General features: G+C 38.9%; 1 protein-coding gene across 1 annotated transcript; it reads right to left on the reverse strand.

Annotated features, from left to right (window-relative positions):
* Positions 1-1,907: 1,907 nt before the first annotated feature.
* Positions 1,908-8,690, reverse strand: nr2f2 (nuclear receptor subfamily 2, group F, member 2). The gene is made up of 3 exons (XM_083666857.1): positions 7,769-8,690; positions 6,237-6,764; positions 1,908-4,287 (listed from the first exon to the last, which is right to left on the reverse strand). The coding sequence occupies exons 1-3, from the start codon at positions 8,211-8,213 to the stop codon at positions 4,013-4,015; spliced, it is 1,248 nt and encodes a 415-aa protein (XP_083522983.1). The 5' UTR covers positions 8,214-8,690; the 3' UTR covers positions 1,908-4,012.
* Between the last annotated feature and the right edge of the window lie 10,026 nt (positions 8,691-18,716).

Raw genomic sequence — 18,716 nt, forward strand, 5'->3', positions numbered from 1 at the left:
GTCGGATGACTTGACGTAGTGTCTCCACATTTTTCATCACTTCACTCACTGAAATTGTAAATAGAACATACAACAACCTGCATATTGACATACACAGACAGACATACACACACACACCTTCAAACATTCAAAAACAGAGGATATACAAACAGCCCTGGTGTTGGTAGCGCATATGCATGCTTGCAAGAGTTGCGTGCTTATATTCCCAAAACCTCTTGAATCTCACAATCAGTGATGTGGTGATTACAAATCAGTGTTGCTGGTTCGCTTTCAGAGTTTTGCATTGCGCAGGCATATCCCAAAGTGTATTTTTTTCCACGAGGAAATAAATAAAAGTGACATCATACAGAGGGAGACCTCATTAGTTCGTTGTCCAACGCTAATAAAAGAACAGAAGTGCAAATTATAGAGTTCAGCTTCAACACACGCTCTGTCAACTAAAATCAGCACGGTGAAGCCATGATCCGAATTACATGAAACTTATTTCTGCCGGCCTCTCAGCGCAGTGATTCACTAATATTGAAGATAAAATAGACAACTTTTGAAGTGTAGCGTAATGTCTTCGTCAAACATATTTGCAATAATTTAGTGGACCCACTCATACACAACCCTATATCATTGTTATTACTATTTAGTTACACCAATAATGGCAAACACAAACTGCATGGAATTAGGCCTAGAGCATAATTAGATTTAGCTGACTTTCACCATTAATTAGACAGGAGCATGGTGGGATGCCTTTGAAATCTGAGGAATGAGGAAGTCGGCTAAAATGATATTTACTTACACAAATAAATCCTGACACTGACGAAATGTTGTATAAAAACCGTGATTTGGTTGTAACCTAGGCTAATGTAAATGTAGGCTCCCCTTGCCCAAATATTCTGCTTGTTCAATATTAATAGTGCTGGGTTGACGTTAATAATAATAATAATAATAATAATAATAATAATAATAATAATTACACTCGAAACATACAACACGTTTCTTATAGACTCGTTTAAATGAATACATAAGTTAACATTGCTTGGGTTATATACACTTGGCGATCATACGTTTGAGAATGGTAGCCTACAGCAATGTATATTTTCCATGGAAAATAGTCATCAGGTTTTATTTCAACCCAGCGGATCGTGAAGACAAATTTCATAATTCACATTCTTTGCAAGATAGCCTACTAAGTGTAGCCTATTAATCACGATAGAAACGGTTGGGCACTTCCGATAATAGTTTTGCGATTGAGGCTCTGCCTCTCAATGACGGGGGTCTTTTTCTTGAACAATGTGGTTTCTATTATGAAGCACTGCTTTGCTCCGGGGAGCCGTAGCATGCGTTGGGTTGCAAGACGCCATATTGACTGAACTAATAGGACACCAAGTTAAAGGCGAGCTTTAAGGCTGGAGATCGCACGGTTGATCTCCCTTTACAGACACTATTTCCACTAATGCGCGAGTTTGGGGGTTGAATTTAGCTGAGTAAAAACAAGTGATGTGTTGTTTGCTGTTTAGGGCCTGAACAGAGGATAGCTGCTTACTCGGACATATTTTAAATGTCCACTGTAGTATTCGAGTACTAAAGTCAAATATGTCAGTAGACTACCTGCAGTGGCTTCCCTGGAGGTGACTGACATAAGTTCACAATAGAAATGCGACAACCGACAACTTAATGATTACCCTATAGTATGGCTAACTTACAGGCCTAGAATCAGACACACTGAAGCATATCGTAACATCATTGAAATAGCGCAGACCTGAACACACACACAAGCACACACACGCAGACGCGGACGCAGACGCGCGCGCGCGCGCGCGCGCACACACACACACACAAACACACACACACACACATACACGTTTGAATGGTAAGTAATAAGCAGACCTGAAAAACTTTGTTTTCAAATTCATAAATTATAATTTAATACCAAGAACAAATTTACAGCAGAATGCTTGTTTACAATAAGCTAACACAAACAAACAAGAATTGTGTTCAACTATAAACTTCCACACACACTCACATATATCACTTGCAATTAATAATCATAATAATAATAATCATAAAAAAAGTATCTATACGTTATCAATACCCTGCAGTCATATATTTTTATATATTTATATAAAAACGTGGGTCAGTTTAAACTGTTCATAATTACAATCATGTATCATTCTCTGGTCCATATGTGGCATGGGAACAGCCAAAGATCACTGTTCAATCAACTACACAATATGATCCCTTTTTATCCAACCACAACATGGTGTCTTGTGTGTTGAAGAAAAGCCTCAAAACAAGGACAAAATTGCTAGCTTTCACACGCACACGCACCAGGCACGCACGCACGCACACACATGCACGCACGCACGCACACACACACACACACACACACACACACACACACACACACACACACACACACACAAACACACACACACACACACACACACACACACAAGGCATCTGTCACAGACCGAAGGAGCAGAACACTAAGTCAAAATAGCAACTCCTTTCCAAACCAGCTCACCCTGTTTAGTCTTAGCCTAATATTGAACGTTTTGTTTCTTTTTTAAATACAAGGGCTAGTGTACTGAATGCACAGATTATATCTATACAGTCAAAAACATTTACATTTATATATATCAAAGGTAAAATAGGTTAGCGACCTGTGGCCATGCATTCACAGTCTAAATACATGAAAAAGAAAACATTTGTCGTAATATGTATATACATTACAAACATAACTTTCAGTGCTACTAGCTAAGTCTGCCACTCAATTTGAAGACGTTGTATTACCGAAAAAAATGGCAACCACAGATTTTCTTAATCACATATACTTTGTATAAAGGAAAACTCGTTGAAATGAATTGACCTATATTTACAACAATACTGCCTCTAATTAATGTTTTCAAGTGAAATACATGAGCATAAGACTGAAGTTTCAAATCTAATAGTGTTCCCAAAGTTGTATACTTAAACAACGTTTTGATAAGAAATTACTTCGCGCTTGTCAGGCACTTAATGCTTGAAGTGTAAAGAGGGTGACATTTCAGGGACGTCGTAATAATACTGCTATTACACTCCTCCAGCAATACGTAAAACTTATATGACCCTTGACCTTTCCAATTTCAAAATAAGCTTTTATATGGCTAGATGTTTTCATTGAAGTGTTGCATTGGCAAGAAACAAGTTTATATGCAAATACCACTTAATGTCTGCCCCAAATTAACAGAAATGTCAAGAGTTGCCACATTTGTCTTTTTCTCTGGGATTTAGCCGTATCATTTTTTGTGTAGTTGGGTTGGTTTAACTCTAAACAGTGGCAAAAACAAGTGGACCCTGGAACTCCGTCTATCATCAATTGGAAAGAGCAATGATTCAGCTGGGTCAAAGAGTTAAACCTGAACTCCGAGTAACACCCAGGCCCAGTGTATTATGGGTCATCTTAAGAGTAAGTGCGCTTGCAGCATTAAGCATGTATAAGCCTTTTCCTATATTGCTGTGGATTTAGTTTTAATTCTTGAAGAACATTTTTACATTACTTTACTGTTTCAAAAAAGTCATGGTTTTAGAAAAGAACACCACCTGTACTACAGAATCACATATGCCGGTTTGGAACCAGAAAGGAGGAACGAAAGAAAAGTACAAAAAACAGCTATAGATACATGGACACAGGACAAGTTATTTGGAAAAAGAAAACTTACTTTTTCTTTTCTCCTAAGTTTTTCTCCAAATTTTCATTTTAAATGCACTTTATAGTTTCATTTTCCATTTGAGGATTACCAAAATCCTTTTCCTTATTTTTTTCCGTTTTCTTCTTTTTTTAAAAAATGGATAAGAAGCAAGTTGTTCCGAATGACACTGTCAGCTTTTATCTGCATTTTGAAAGTTCGCTGAATGTCTCAATTTTAAAATTCACAGTCATTTACGACAATGTCTTTCTTCGTGAAAGCAATCTCGTGTAACAGAAGCTCTAAGAAGCTCTTACTATTGTAGTTTTAGCCCCTTTGTTCATTCCTTCTGCTTACTGAATTGACATGTAAGGCCAGTTAAAACTGCTCCCCGAAAGCAACATATCCCTGATGAGGGTTTCAATTGGGGTTTTACCTACCAATCGGACGAAAAACAATTGCTCTATGACCGAAGAAGAGACTGTGCGGAGAGAAGGCAAGCGAAGTAACAACTTCCCAAATCGAGTTGGCTGGTTGGGATACTGGCTCCGAACATATTCCTCCAGGGCGCATTGGGACTTCTCTTGCAAACTTTCCACATGGGCCACATCTGAGAGGCCACAAGCATCTAGGGGAGAGAAACAAATAAACGTCCTTTATGTTGGATCCAAAATGCAACGCTCAGTAGAAAAAAACCCCGATTATAAATGCATATCCCTCTGGTTTGTATAACAATGACATGTGCGTTACAAATACATTGTCTCGTAATTGAGAATGCTGTATGATTCTGAGTGAGGTTTGTACGGTACACTTGTAGGCCTATAAAGCATGCATTTCAGATTAAACGTACAGTAATGATAACTCTAATCGTGATTAGGCATATTAGGTAATCTATCAAAATTATTCTGCGGTATCATCACTAAATATAGGCATGTCATGCTTATTCGGTACATTGTTTCATTGTAGGCCTAATATATGACACCATATCTGTTTGAGAACACACACGTTGTTGAATTTACGTTAAAAGACCCATGTTTCTTGAGGAGCTGTATCCGAAAACATTTACAATTCAGTCAGATGTCGTACACGTATTTATCAACATGTTACCCTTATTTGCAGTCTCATGGTGGCGCCGCATGAGAAATGGCAAAATTGCTCTATATTTCTAATCCCTTTTGATTAACAATAAACCGGTAAGCATTTAGGCGTAACTCCAGTGTTTAGACACACACACACACACACCCCACACACACACGCGCGCGCTCGAGAAGAGATAGAGAGATAGACAGAGTGAGCGAGAGAGAGAGACATGACCTCTATACTGCGTTTTGATTTCGCTAAAAACCGTGGGGCAATCCTACTATTGTACCTTCACAGGGATGCGAATCGCCGTAATAATGAAGAAATATGGCGGCCACTGATGGGCAAACACTTTTCCATATACCATATTGATTATATTCAAAATGCCTGCAATCAAAACAGCATATAAGATTTAGAAACATAGTAAAAGCCTGGTGGGCCTATAGGGATGATCTTATGAAGCCTAATAACACGACGATGGTGTTTAAATAAACCCGGTAAAATAGCCTACATTGTTTAATAAATGTCTATGAAAATAATAGAACATTGGGTCTATATAGCCTCCGTTATTTTAATAAATTGCATTGTTTTTGGAACCAAAGTATTTTCACACGCTTTTCATTTTCCACTTCAGTGCTGTAATGCTATAGCAAGGAAGTTTGGGTCATGACCTAGTTCTGGAACGAGTCCAGAAAATGCCTTGGATCACTATAGATCATCCTAACAGAAGAAGGAGGAATTGTGAAACATTGTCCACAGAAAAACTAAAATATGGTAAAACGGCACTGAGTAATTATTTAATTCACCATAACTTCAATGATATACGTTTCTGTACAATTTCTGTCCCTCCATGGCAAGAAACACGTTATATGCCGCGCTAATGTGTGCAAACGGGGCATTAGGTCTGTCTCTCCTTTTCTGTTACCCTCCCCCTCAAAGCGTGACATAATTTATATCAGTCATTCCATATAGAGGTAATTGCACATAAACACCTAGCCTATAGTAGGCAAAATATTCTCAAAGTGTAAAAATATATTGTCTAGGATGGAACTCTTCACCGAATAACACGTTTCAATGGCATTTATGTTATGGGCCAAAGTTTCTGTCAGCGTAGGCCTATATATTTGGCTTTCTACAGTATAGTATAGTAAATAAAGTTACGCTACTTTATCATCACGTATCACAATAATGAGATTAATTGTTAAGCTAATGCATAGGAATAGTTACACATTGAATGATGTGTGTAACCTATGCCTGACAGTCAGTAAATGCAAATGATAGACAATGTTATTAGCGAAAGTCTACAATTAAATCCAGGCAGTAGTATGTGTCAGACGTTTGCAAACAACTTTGTTACTGGAGACATGTCCTATATTTTGCATGTTTTACAGGACTATGCTTATTTTCGAACACATATCTTACAACGTAAACATACTAGCAAAACCGATTAGGCCTATTGAACATTACATATTATATTGCCAACAATTCTGGGCTTACCTGATGTGAAAAGCACGATTGCCTTTAAGCAGCTGTATTCAGCAGAATCAACGTGCAAAGCTTTCAGCTTTTCCACTTGTTCTTGGAAGATCCTAATGTGGTCCATAAAGGCGACCACTCTGTCCGCAGACATGGGGGAGGCGTGAAGGCCTGCCGCCGCCAGAAGTGGAGCCACATGGAGAGGCATGGAGCACTGTGCGGCGTTGAGCACAAATAACTCACTCCAGGTCAACCTCAGAAGAGCCACCTGGTCAGTAATTTGAAGGTCTGGAAAGAAGGGGATATTCCTAGCCCACTCCACGGCGCTGAAGAGCATCCGGGCCGCCAGTTCACAAATGTTCTCGATGCCCATTATGTTGTTGGGCTGCATGCATTGACTGCCATACCGGGACGTTGGGTAGGGCTCCGCTCTCAGCAGAAGAGAGATATATCCGGATAAGTAGGAATGGCAGTGCAGTGGGTCCCCATTTGTCAAGGCGAACTGACCATGGTGTGGCTGTGTGGGTGGCATCCGTCCCCTTTGCACCGCTGCAGTAAAAAGAGAAACTGCAGATATTGATGCCTGAATTCCACACATAACAAGGCAATGTATTCCTCCTGACCAGGGTAAACAACAGTTCCAGGATTATGCCTGCCTGCATACTCATTACTTCGGTTATTCAAAATATCTAGCATACATGCATATGAGGAAATTATACTTCGGCCTAAGTACTGAAGGATTGGCGACAATATTTGAAACATAAACAACACAATACATTTACACAATGACCATTACTTTTAGACTATTGTAGGCTATAGCCTATACGGATCAACACCAGTACCCTTTTCCGGATGTTATGTTATGTTATGATTCTCAATGAAATACTTTAGAAGTAGACTATGCATTTGAGCTTTACATTTTGTTGTTGTGCTAGAGCAACATGAGCTCACTGAATAGAAGCACAAAGAGGGCAAGGCAGTCCTTGCATGCTTTAACCCTTAACCTACTTAGCAAGCAATTCATCTGGGTTTACAGTGAAAACTATTTTCCAATCATCATCAATGAACAGAATTCAACAGATACCAGTGTGTGTCTTATGCTGAAGCTCAGTTTCGGGTCGAGATATAGGCTATAAGCTAATGTGGCGGATCTAAACATGCTGTCTCCTCACTCCACACTCGCCATAATAGCGCGGTATAAATATATGTGGTTGTAGCCTATTCAAATCCTGATGGGTAGCCATTTCCCCTCTTTATTTAATGAACATGGTTCAGTTTTTATGATCTAAAGCACACTACTACAACTATGTGTTACTGCAGCCGACAATAGAACGCTTTAAAATAGAACTATAATCGAACCCTAATAGAAAGGTTTGATACGCTCCGTCTCGGAGCACTAAAGCAGGCGGCTCCATTGCGTGCTTCAGCCGTGCAGCCTAGGGAAGAAGAGTCGGGAGAGAATATGGGGGACGGCAGGATATATAATAACACAATTCATTCAGCGCATGATACACAGTACATATACATCAATAAGAAAACAAATTTCCTAATACCTTCCCGTCTCATGCCAACTTTGAGGCATTTTTTGAGGCGGCAGTACTGACACTGATTGCGATGGTGCTGGTCAATGGGACAATTCCTGTTGGCACGGCATGTGTAACTGAGGTTCCTTCGTACGCTCCGTTTGAAGAAGCTTTTGCACCCCTCGCAAGTAAACTGGCCGTAGTGTTTACCACTAGATTTATCCCCACAAACAACACACTCTATGTGTTGTGGCTGTTGTTTCTCCGTCGTCTGGTTTGTCGGTGTAGATTGTGTATTGTTCGGGGGTCCTTGGACGGTTGTCTGAGGGGTCGGAGGGGCGACCTGAGAGGCTGTCAGATTCAACTGGCCTGGTTGAGAGGTCGGAAGGGATAGTCCTCCTTGGGTTTGCGAGGAAAGGGTACCTTGGGTCTCAGCCACATCGTCCTGGGAGCCTCTCCACACTACCATTGCCATATCTATCAGTCAACGTAAAGAAACTTTTTGTCTGCCGTTTTGGTGTCGCGGTGCTTATTTCTCAAGGAATGCAGCACGCTGTAATCAATATATATATAGTCAAATAAATAAACGCCAATAGCCTACTGTTCGATTGTCCGTGGAATCGTGCGAATCTTGGCAATTTCTATATGTAGACGTTGCGAAGCAGACGTTAAAACTGATGCGATGGTGAGCTGAATTGCAGCCTTGCGCTTAGAGGCCAAGTCCAGGGGCGCTTGCAGTCAGCCATCCAGGAGACCCATCAAGGGAAAAAGGGCAAATGATTGCGATAATGAAACGAGGTAGCCTATTCAAGCAGTGGACCAGTTGGTTAGGCGTAGGCGACGTGACAGCAGCAGCAGCATAAAAACACACAATTGATGTGCAGTCTAGCAGCGAGCGCTATCAAGTTCCTGCACAAGTCTTGAAGAAAATCATCAACTGGTAAAAAATATTGCTGCTTCTCCCTTTTCTTCTTGTGAGGTAGCGCGAGCAGCACCGCGCAGCTGAAGCCGAATGCTTTTGTGTAATATGAAGTCAACTCTCCGACAAGCAAGTGATAATAAAACAAAAAGATCACAACCTATCTTAGAGCCTCCTTCACGCGCGGAAAAATAATAAGAAAAAGAACAGAGAATCAAAGTGATCAAATATGTTAAAAAGGGGGAGGTTAGGAAGTGATTGCGAATTGTACGAGCTGGGCTGGCAGAATGCTTTCTCTCTGATCAGCTCACTGAGCTCTCTATATAGTGAACTTTGACACGACTGCTGCAACTTAGCACACGTTACCATGGAGATGAGCTGCCATATAAGGAAAGTGACTGTGTTTGACTGGTCAGAGCTCACGGACCTCCCCCTGGCCCCCATTGGCTAGTCGGCACTTGTGCTACTTGGTGGCTTGCCAAAAGAAGGATAGGGGTCGAGAAGCCGCTTGGTCCTAAAACCAGACGAATTCAATAAGGGAGGAACATGCTTCTAATTCACTCACATGCTGATGAAATATAAATAAAATCATGAAATGTTAAATGATTTCCATTCTCTAATATCAGGGCACATAATGTCTCTAATGATGGGAATGCACGATAGAATGAAACATTATGTTTTCTTAGGTCTATATTAATTTTTTCCTAGAAATGCTACAGTTGTAGTACGGTGATGATAATTTTTGCATCTGAAAGATGTTATTTTCGCTATGCTCACATTGGATATCTAGTGCTCCTGCCACTGTAATATGTTATACTGTGTTGTGCAGACTTCCGAAATGCAGTACGAGTAGGTATCAAAAAAGCATATACTTGCTGAAATTAATCAATATTTTAGGACGTGACATTGTAACAAACAAATGTTGAGTGTACCATAATGTTTGATCAAATATCTAAGTCGTCCTTGCAACTCCTACTCATGCATGTCTATTACATTTATTTGGAGACAGACAACTCTTGTCTGTAGTTTAATAAACCTTAATTAAACGTCAAATGATAGATTTGATTATGTTCAATCACATCGCGGGGATGGTCAATGCTATTGATGATAACATGTAGGCCTACGACAGCAGTGTAATGGAAATGTGCATCAGGAGGCCTATTTTATGTCGGAACATTTACAGATTAGATACTTTGGAAGTTTGACTGCCATAATAGTTTAGGATACTTTTCATTTTGCTGATTGACGCCCAAATTTGCGTAGGGCTGACTGTCTCTCCTTCACCTAGATATACAGCAAATGAAACACAAGCATAAGCGATTAAAACAGACTATTTTAGGTATCTGAGATTTCCATACAGACTAAAATGTTGAGCCTACAAGTCACCCGGTGGGCCCAACTAGGCATGTTATCTGTCTTTTATGTCAGAGATCCCGAGATGCAGACTATATTGTTTATATTCTGATATAAAGAGGTACTCTATCTTTAATGATTAATTGGTTCCCACTGATGATTTCTAACCGTGTGCATTGAAAGTTGTTCAATAGACCATCAAGTGAAGCAGCCTACATATGACTAATAACCTTATCATAATAATGATATCATATGAAAATATGTTAACTAGTGAGTGATAACTCAACTTCAAAACACTGTACATTGACCACATTATGTATGTACAATTTGATTTGAAAAAATCTCATAATTGTACATATAGGCTACCAGCGAGTTTACTGTCTTATGTGAAGACAAAGGATCTTCCTGAATGAAATAAAGTGGCTCCCTGTGCGCTCCGTAAGTTTCTAGTCTGAGCATTTTTTAACCGCTTGCTTGTGGTACTTCCAAAATCACCAGGGGCTGTCAAAGTTGGGTCCAGTGAAAAATGTACAGAGCTAAATCAGAGCATATGCTGTCAATGGGAGAAAATGCAGCAGAAAGGATCTATTACAGTATCTGGGTGCCCCCTAGCGTATGAATTCTTTCTGCCTCAAATCGAGATTCAATTTAGAGACGCCATCCGACAGGGAAACTGCTTCACTCTCTCGTCTCTCACACTGAGCAAAGTAACGTGCGCCCATTTCAAACTGATTAATGTTTTAGAGAATTTATTTTAATTGACTTGGGTATGCCTGCGTTTCTTCTCCTCATAGTCTATTATGTGCTCGATAGATTAGCCAACGCTCCGGAATTATTTTTTGTATTTGGCTTTTAAAACATTGTCTGTTATAATGTGTCTTAACCGTAACAATTGTTGTCCGGTATATATCCTTATATATCTTATGCAAACTTGGTGGTCTAAGAATAAAATGTCCCCTCTATCGTCTTACTATGGATTCGCCTATTTCACACCATAGGTGAGTATGAACATTTTGTACGGTATGTTTCATGTAAGAATGCTTATCATTTCTGCTTGCATTTCTCGAGTTGGTAAACAATAGGCTACTTTGAAACTGATAGAAACTAAGTGATCAAGCATTCATTCATTCTTACCCTGATCATTATGAACCTGCAACCCGTACGAGGACGCACGTTTAGAATAGGCTTACAGGTATAGGCTAATCTTTGTTTGATAAACGGAACGTTCATTTGTATAATTGTTGAGCAGAACACATGACACAATGTAACCTAAAAGCCCACTAGTCTGCGAATGATATTAGATTGATTATGAGGTACAGATGATAAGTGTGTAAGAAGCTATATATTCTCACAGACCTACCAAATGCATACGTTGTCGTTTCCTCCGTAGCGGGATGCATCTTCTCTCTTACCAAAATATACTTAGTCTTCTCTTTCTTTTCGATTTATGTTTAGATTGAACGGGCCACGGTGTCCTGGTCACAAGACGGAATTAAACACAAAAACAGTTTATTTTGAAAAACAATAATGAAAAAAAAATTAGAGCGAAAAACGATGGTAGCAACAAATTATTCAACTTATGTGTTGAGCTTGAGCCATACAATATAAGTTGACTTGTCTTCATAAGTTGTGGTTCATATGGTTGTCCTTAGATACTGTATGACAAAAGAAGGCTAATACAGAAAGATGATGCTCCTGTGGGTCTTTTTGTGTTCTACAGTGGTAATACGCGCGTCTACGCCGCTGCTTTGTGTGGGCAGGATGAGAGGGAGGGGTGAAGTAAGAACAGACACCTGTCTCTTTCTATTGGAACTGGTTGTTCTATGGATTCTAGTTTCTTTATGTAAGAATCAGATTTAATAAAATGTGCTAAAATAAAAAAAAGTGTTATAAGTAGTGGGTAAACCCCAACTAAATGTGGAAAACCCACCAGCAAAAACAAATTGATTGATAGCTAAATCTATTGCTTCGAATTTGTATTAGGCTAATAGTCAGTTGTTAAGCTTAGAGCTGCATCAATTATTATTATTATTATTATTATTAGTGTTATTATTTATTGTATTAGTGTGTTTATTTATATTGTAATTGTTGTAATAATAATAATAATTATTATTATTATTATGATTATTAGGCCCATTTGTAGAAGTAGTAGTAATAATAATAATAATAATAACAATTATAATAATTATAATAATAGTAATCATAATAATAAAGGTATTAATAATAATAACCACTACAAACAAAACAACTTATGCCGGAAAGGAAATAAGAGTAATCATTTCATAATAGCATCTCAATTGACACATCGCTGTTAATCACTGATAGGACATGTTGAGAGAGAGAGAGAGAGAGAGAGAGAGAGAGAGGGAGAGAAAGAAAGAGTGAGAGTGTTAAGCCTATCCTTATTTTTGGACAAGTAATCCACATTTGACCAACCTTTTCACATAAACATTATCTGGATAACCCTAAATGATAATCTTAAATTCTACAAAGCTTTCCCTTTTTCAGCGCTGGTGCACTTGCTCTGCTGAGATGTTCTCCTCAAGACAGGGTCTCTAAGCACAGGGCTCAGCAAGCCTCCATACACAATAGCGCACCCCCATCGGGACCAACATCGATTAGGACGAGACTCGAGGATGTCGCCACACTAAATATTTACTGATGACACACAAATAGCAGTATCTTTAACGATTTTCCATGCTCAGGGCGCGGAGAAAGGGGTAAATCACTTTATTATTGTTTGTAAAGCAAAGCGCCCACTCTGGGATACAGGGCTTTAAGATGTGCCTTGATCGGGATAAGCGCAGTTAAGTGAATCGATAGACAGTGAATAGCCAAGTTAGTGGTTGAGATTCACGGCCGTGCTTTGAAAGAGCTTTCACTCATGTAAAAGATAAAGCAAACAAGTTCAACAAGAGAGCTGTTATGCTGTATAGTTAAAAATGAGTAGGTAACATTTAGGGGTGTAATTTGGGCCTTTGCCGATTATAAGCATCAATGAAAACAACAAGAATATTACATGAGATCATAAGAACGTGTATTACACTTTTTTCTGTTGGAAATCCACCTTGTTGTTGCAATAGCTTATTAATCCTCTCCTAAGTAAGAGTTTGAATGACATCTTTATGCGATTTGTGAAGTCGGCAACTAGGCACCTCTCCTTCGAGGAGTGCGGTTTGGGAGACAGTCGTGCGTTAGAGAGAGGCGGCAAGAGAAGGATGAAAGTTCACTTTAATCTTATCTCTCCCTTCACCAAGTCCTTCATGCGCGAGATAGAGGGATACTGACCCGAAGGTCCCCGAGATCCCGGCCTGATTAACCCTTCCAGACCCTTTTGGGAGCAAAGTTTAACCAGGCTAATCAACTTGAAGAGGCTGATTGAATTAGATGACGAGAAGTCAAGGGGGAAACAACTGTCCTTCCCCCAAAAAAGCCAAAGGCCAAAAGTTGGCTACACTTGCATTTGTCTCACTTGTATCTATCTCCTCACACCTTCATGCAATAAGCAAATAGCCTATTTAAATATCAAATAGGCAAGGTTAGTCGTGGTATTAATTGTAGTGGTGGCAACTTTATCAATTGTTTTGTGTCAGAGGAGGTGAGTCATTTTTTTTACATGTTACTTCCTGGAGTCATGAATGTGTTGCAACTAATCAATATTTATATTATCTTATAGATCTCAATATTTTGCCTAAAATAGACCCAGTGGCACCTACTGTATGTTTTGTATTATACTCCTCATTGTTGAATGATGCCCTGCGTCCCAATTCTCCACCCTGACATGTGCACTTCATGGTGTAAGTATTGGCTCTTACCCCGAGCCTAAATTGATGTAGGGAAGTGCACAAGTGCACACTTCAGGGAAAAGGGAGGAGAATTGGGACGCAGGGCTGGAGTTTGATTGGCAGATGGAGAAGTACCCCTCCAGCCGATTCATCACAGGATATACAATGGTTCCTACTATTCACTGGTCTTACTTCTTATTGATATCGGTCCTTAAAAAAAAACATGTCATAACTTGCCAGGCAAAACAATATAACCTTGCTGGTCAAGTGCACTGCTGAGAATAGATCCATACATTTGCAATAGAGTGCACACAGATGCAAGCAAAAAGCTGTCCACCCCATATTCTAATCTCACTAATATAAACATAACCTGACTATAATGAAATCTAGCAGAATACACTGTTCAAGTCCATCCAGAGGAAGTTTGATGTTCATGATCATATTGATATTTCTCAGGCTAATCTAATATATGCCGTTTAGCTGATGATCTACTGGATATAGATTTTGTAGATGAAACCCTAAATGCTAATATATCTTTAATAACTGTAATCATCAAGATGAAGCCAGCATATGTTTTAATTGTGTAGTATCCAAAACACATTGTTTTGTGAAGAATTGGTGCTTCTCCAGAATTCCCGAGGCAACAATGTTGTCTTCAGACTGAAGGTGATGTTAAACAAATTACAACATATATGGGCATTAAGCCAAACTTCTTTGTGGAAAAACCCCCACATAATTCTATTCAACCTGCTTGTAACTGATATTAGAGGCTTTTGAATATAGTTCCAAAGACTTTCAGGTACTTTTTACACTGTTTACTTATACCTTGTGCTCAACCCTTTATAGCACATACAGAATGTCGATAAATTTTTAGGCCTCTTTTTTCATACGTTCAATGCAGTTAGAAGTAAATATCTAGAACAAAAGGGTAAAAGTTCAATGTGCAGTGCAAAACATACAAACAAATGCCTGAGAGAAAGCATACCACTCTATGTGCAAAAGTTAGATTTTAGGAAGAAAAAAATCTAATTTGTGTACCTCACCTCAGATGGTCCATGCAAGTATCCATCCATATACGATGCCTCAGCAGTTTTATCAATCCATTGTATCAATAATCAGATTAATTGGATCAATAAAAGAGGAAATGTGGGGCACTGTTTTTTTAAAAAGCACTACAAAGTTTTTATTGCATGTATACGGTCCAGCAAACACACTAACCCTATATTTCTTTTCCATTTGTATGTGTTATTTCTCAATTATCCAACAAGTGCTTACACATTATCATTTTTAATATATTGATTTATGAAGTGTTGTGAAGGATCGTTGTGTGTATACAGAAATAACGTATCTACACACACATCTTACACACGACTAATCTCATGAGATCAGCTTTAAAGCATTGTTGACTAGAACTGATCAGTTGTTTAAACTTGGATCTCATTCCAATCTCAGCGTGTACAGGTCAACTGAATATTTGCCATTCTCGAAAATAACTGAATTCAGATTAAAAGTTGAACTGTCTGTTGCTTTTTAAAGTGAGACTGTACAATAAATACAAAACATAGAGAAAATAGAAATAAAACATGTAATGAAGTAACAGTTGTACATCTTTGAGGTAACTAGTCATAAGTAAAACGTACAGAATAATCTCCAGCACTCACGCATTATTGATATGATTATAACATCATTTAATGTAGGGTTTTGGCTTGTGATATTTTGTATCACAAATTCTTATATCACTTATCATTGGCACTATGGAGTTTGTGTGTGTGTGTGTGTGTGTGTGTGTGTGTGTGTGTGTGTGTGTGTGTGTGTGTGTGTGTCTGTGTGTGTGCGTGCGTGCGTGTGTGTGTGTGCGGGTGTGCGTGTGCGGGTGTGCGGGTCTATGTGTTTATGGAGTTCATTCAGTGGTGTATATTACTCTCATTTCCCTCTGTGTCTGTTTGCCCCAAGGGCCAATCTAAGAAGGCAGCAGATTCAAGATAGCTCACAGAGTTCGATTTGCCAATGATGGATTACAGTGTCAATTTAAACAGCAAAGGATTAATTTGTTTCAATGATCTCTCTTTAGGCTGACTGCCAGGGTGCTTTTTCCTGTCTCCCATCCACTGCACTTCCTGTAAATGCTGGGTATTGTTGGAATCATGCTGACTATGATGTATAGTATATCGCCAGGATAGGTGTAAACATACTCTGGTGTTGTTTATAGGTATTTGGGAGCCAACTAGCTTTCTCCATCTATGTTGCCATAGTCATCATTACACAGTATGAAAATACAAAAAAGCAACACTAAGCACCCATATGTATGAAATGTTATGAGCATAAGCATATTCACAGCGCCTTGCATTGCATAAGTGTATGTGAACCCCACTTCTCCCACACTTAATTATAGACTGCTCCCGCAGCATGTTGGAGAGATGTGGGTCCTGGGTTCCTTGTTTTAACTACAGCTTGTGTGAGGATGAAGTGGTGTTAGGTTGAGAAGGGATACCAGGTCATGGTATTTATACTTGATTTGGTGATGATGATAACGTTTAGAAAACGCTCAGAGGGTGCCGATAATAGTTTATGCCTTAGACGTTGTAGCAGTGTCAATCTTCTCTCATCACCTACCAACCAGCCCTAGCCTTAGCGTCCTTCCTTTGGGTGTTACCCAAAAATATACGCTGGGAAAGGGAAATCATCAATTGCCGTATGCCACCCGTGTTTCGCATAACAATAGCTGCTTTAAAACAGCCAACAGTTCCACTCGCTAGAGAGATGATAGTCATTTCTGGAACTGTTTTGTAAAACGCAAACGGAAGCGCTAGAATCAGAACTTTAATCCAAATTCTCATCATAAAGGGATGAATGGAATGTTCAAATAGGCTCGCATGGCGTCCACTGTAAAAAGTGGCCCATATGTCTCCGGCCCCACCCACTCTCCCAATGCACACCCAGGCAACAATGGCTGCCCTACGGTTCCACTATGTTATGTGTTGTTAGCATCTAGGTATCAGAAGGAGGGGCATCAAGGGTGATGGTTTGCTATCCTAGTTTAGGGTTAAGGTTAGGGTTAGGGTCAGGAGGAGTGTCTCCATTGACAGTAACCAGGGGGAGTTACATGTACTGATCCTTTACGTCAACAGAGATGACTACTGTTCATTAGTAATTACTAATTATAGGCCCACTGCAACCATTGAATACCGAGTCCCTGATATGTATTGATCAATTCTGGAAATCATGTTCATTGATGATGGTCTATGTTTATAGAATGATTCTGTATCACCAGGGCCCTGTATTTCAAAACTTTTAATCTGGATCAGAATTATCCAGATTCTTTTTTGCTATCCAGGATCAGATTGAGCTGGCTGATTTCCCCTACACTACTCAAAATCTACTCAAAATCTGCCAGATGGGACAAATAAAATGTGATTTGATTTGATTTGACTTGAGATACATAGATCTGATCCTGGAGAGTAAAAAAGAATCTGTATCATTCTCATCATCAACATTGATTTGATAAGCCAATTGAAAACAACTATTAAAAATGAATTTGATAAAGCATTTTCGTAAACCTCTGTATTGCAGGCCTTTTGTTGTCATGTTTTAACAAATTGTATTGATTCACTTCTATAAACAGTGTTATTACAAAATTGTATATCAAACATTAATAAAATCTTCAAATTGTCTAAAACTGCATTTGTGTCCCATTCTGTCTCTACATTTTATTTTATTGTTTTCACAAGAACTTGTTTATCTGAAATATGAAACGATGATGTAGAATTAGTTTGACAAAGCTTTAAACCTCCCTTTATTATAAAGTTAAAACTGACATTGAAACTGCAACACTTCCATTTGTAAGCAAATGTTTAGCACAATACAAATGTATTGATGTTTCCATACACAACCTCAGTTTCTGCGTTCACTGTCAGTCTGGACTTAATTATGGGCAATTGGACTTAAGTCAAGTTATTAGGAAATATAAATATTTTCTGAAGTAATCAAAGACTGAGGACCAGGGAGAGATTGATTTGGCTTGTGGATTGTACTTAATTGGAAGCAGCTTGTTTAGTAATGAGCACCAGTGGGAGACATGGTCTGAGGTTTGGCTTGTCCTGCCCTTGGACAGGTTTTTTAATGGCTTATTATATACCTGTCTGTGTCTTAAAGAGAAGTTTATCCACACAAAGACTAATTCCAGTGTTGGCAGTATTGAACTTTATAGTGACCAAATACCAATATTCATGTTGGGTTATTCTGTAACACGCTGATTACATAGTGGAGTTGTTGATAGTTATCTAAAACCTTTACAAAAGATTCCATTATGCTCATCTGGTGACCTATACAGTTATCAAAGGTCTCTTTGAATGGAAAGTAACTGTTGCCATGATTATACTGCACAGCATATTTCAATGTGAATAAAACCTTACACTTACAGATGAAATATAGAGTCATACAATTTAATAAACACCTGTAGACTTTAACATATTTTTCTTCAGAGGGATAAAAGTGGTTTCAGAAGGGCCCATGTGGAGTTATTTCAGAGGAATATCCAGGTAAGTCATTTTGGGACCTGAGATTTTCTTTTCAGCCTCTTCACCTGAATTGTGATTAATTAGTTCCTGGCCAATCTTAGCGTAATAGCGTGCTTTCAGAATGTAGTTTGTTCGAGCTTCCAGGTACTTTGGTGTATTGCACTGATTGCTAATATAATGTTTGTCAGCTACTCTAAAAATGCCTATAGTGTTAGCTTTGTAGCTAACCATTAATATTTGTTACAAAATAAATCTGGTTAGCTAAACATACTTAAGTACCATACTTAAGGCGGGCGGACACTAGATGATAAGCACAATCAAAACATTGGAGAACCTCTCACATTGAATTATTTTGTAAAGCAAAATCGTACTAAACTGGTAATTGGTACGTACACTTGCGACAC

The sequence above is a fragment of the Argentina silus genome, assembly GCF_951799395.1.
Source record: "Argentina silus genome assembly, chromosome: 3".
Taxonomy (NCBI): domain Eukaryota; kingdom Metazoa; phylum Chordata; class Actinopteri; order Argentiniformes; family Argentinidae; genus Argentina; species Argentina silus.

Excerpts from the sequence above, each read along its gene's own strand:
- nr2f2 (XM_083666857.1), bottom strand. The coding sequence starts at position 8,213 with ATGGCAATGGTAGTGTGGAGAGGCTCCCAGGACGATGTGGCTGAGACC. Across the intron at positions 6,765-7,768 it reads AGTTGGCATGAGACGGGAAG|CGGTGCAAAGGGGACGGATG; the intron begins GTATTAGGAAAT and ends TTTTTACTGCAG. Across the intron at positions 4,288-6,236 it reads AATCGTGCTTTTCACATCAG|ATGCTTGTGGCCTCTCAGAT; the intron begins GTAAGCCCAGAA and ends TCTCTCCCCTAG.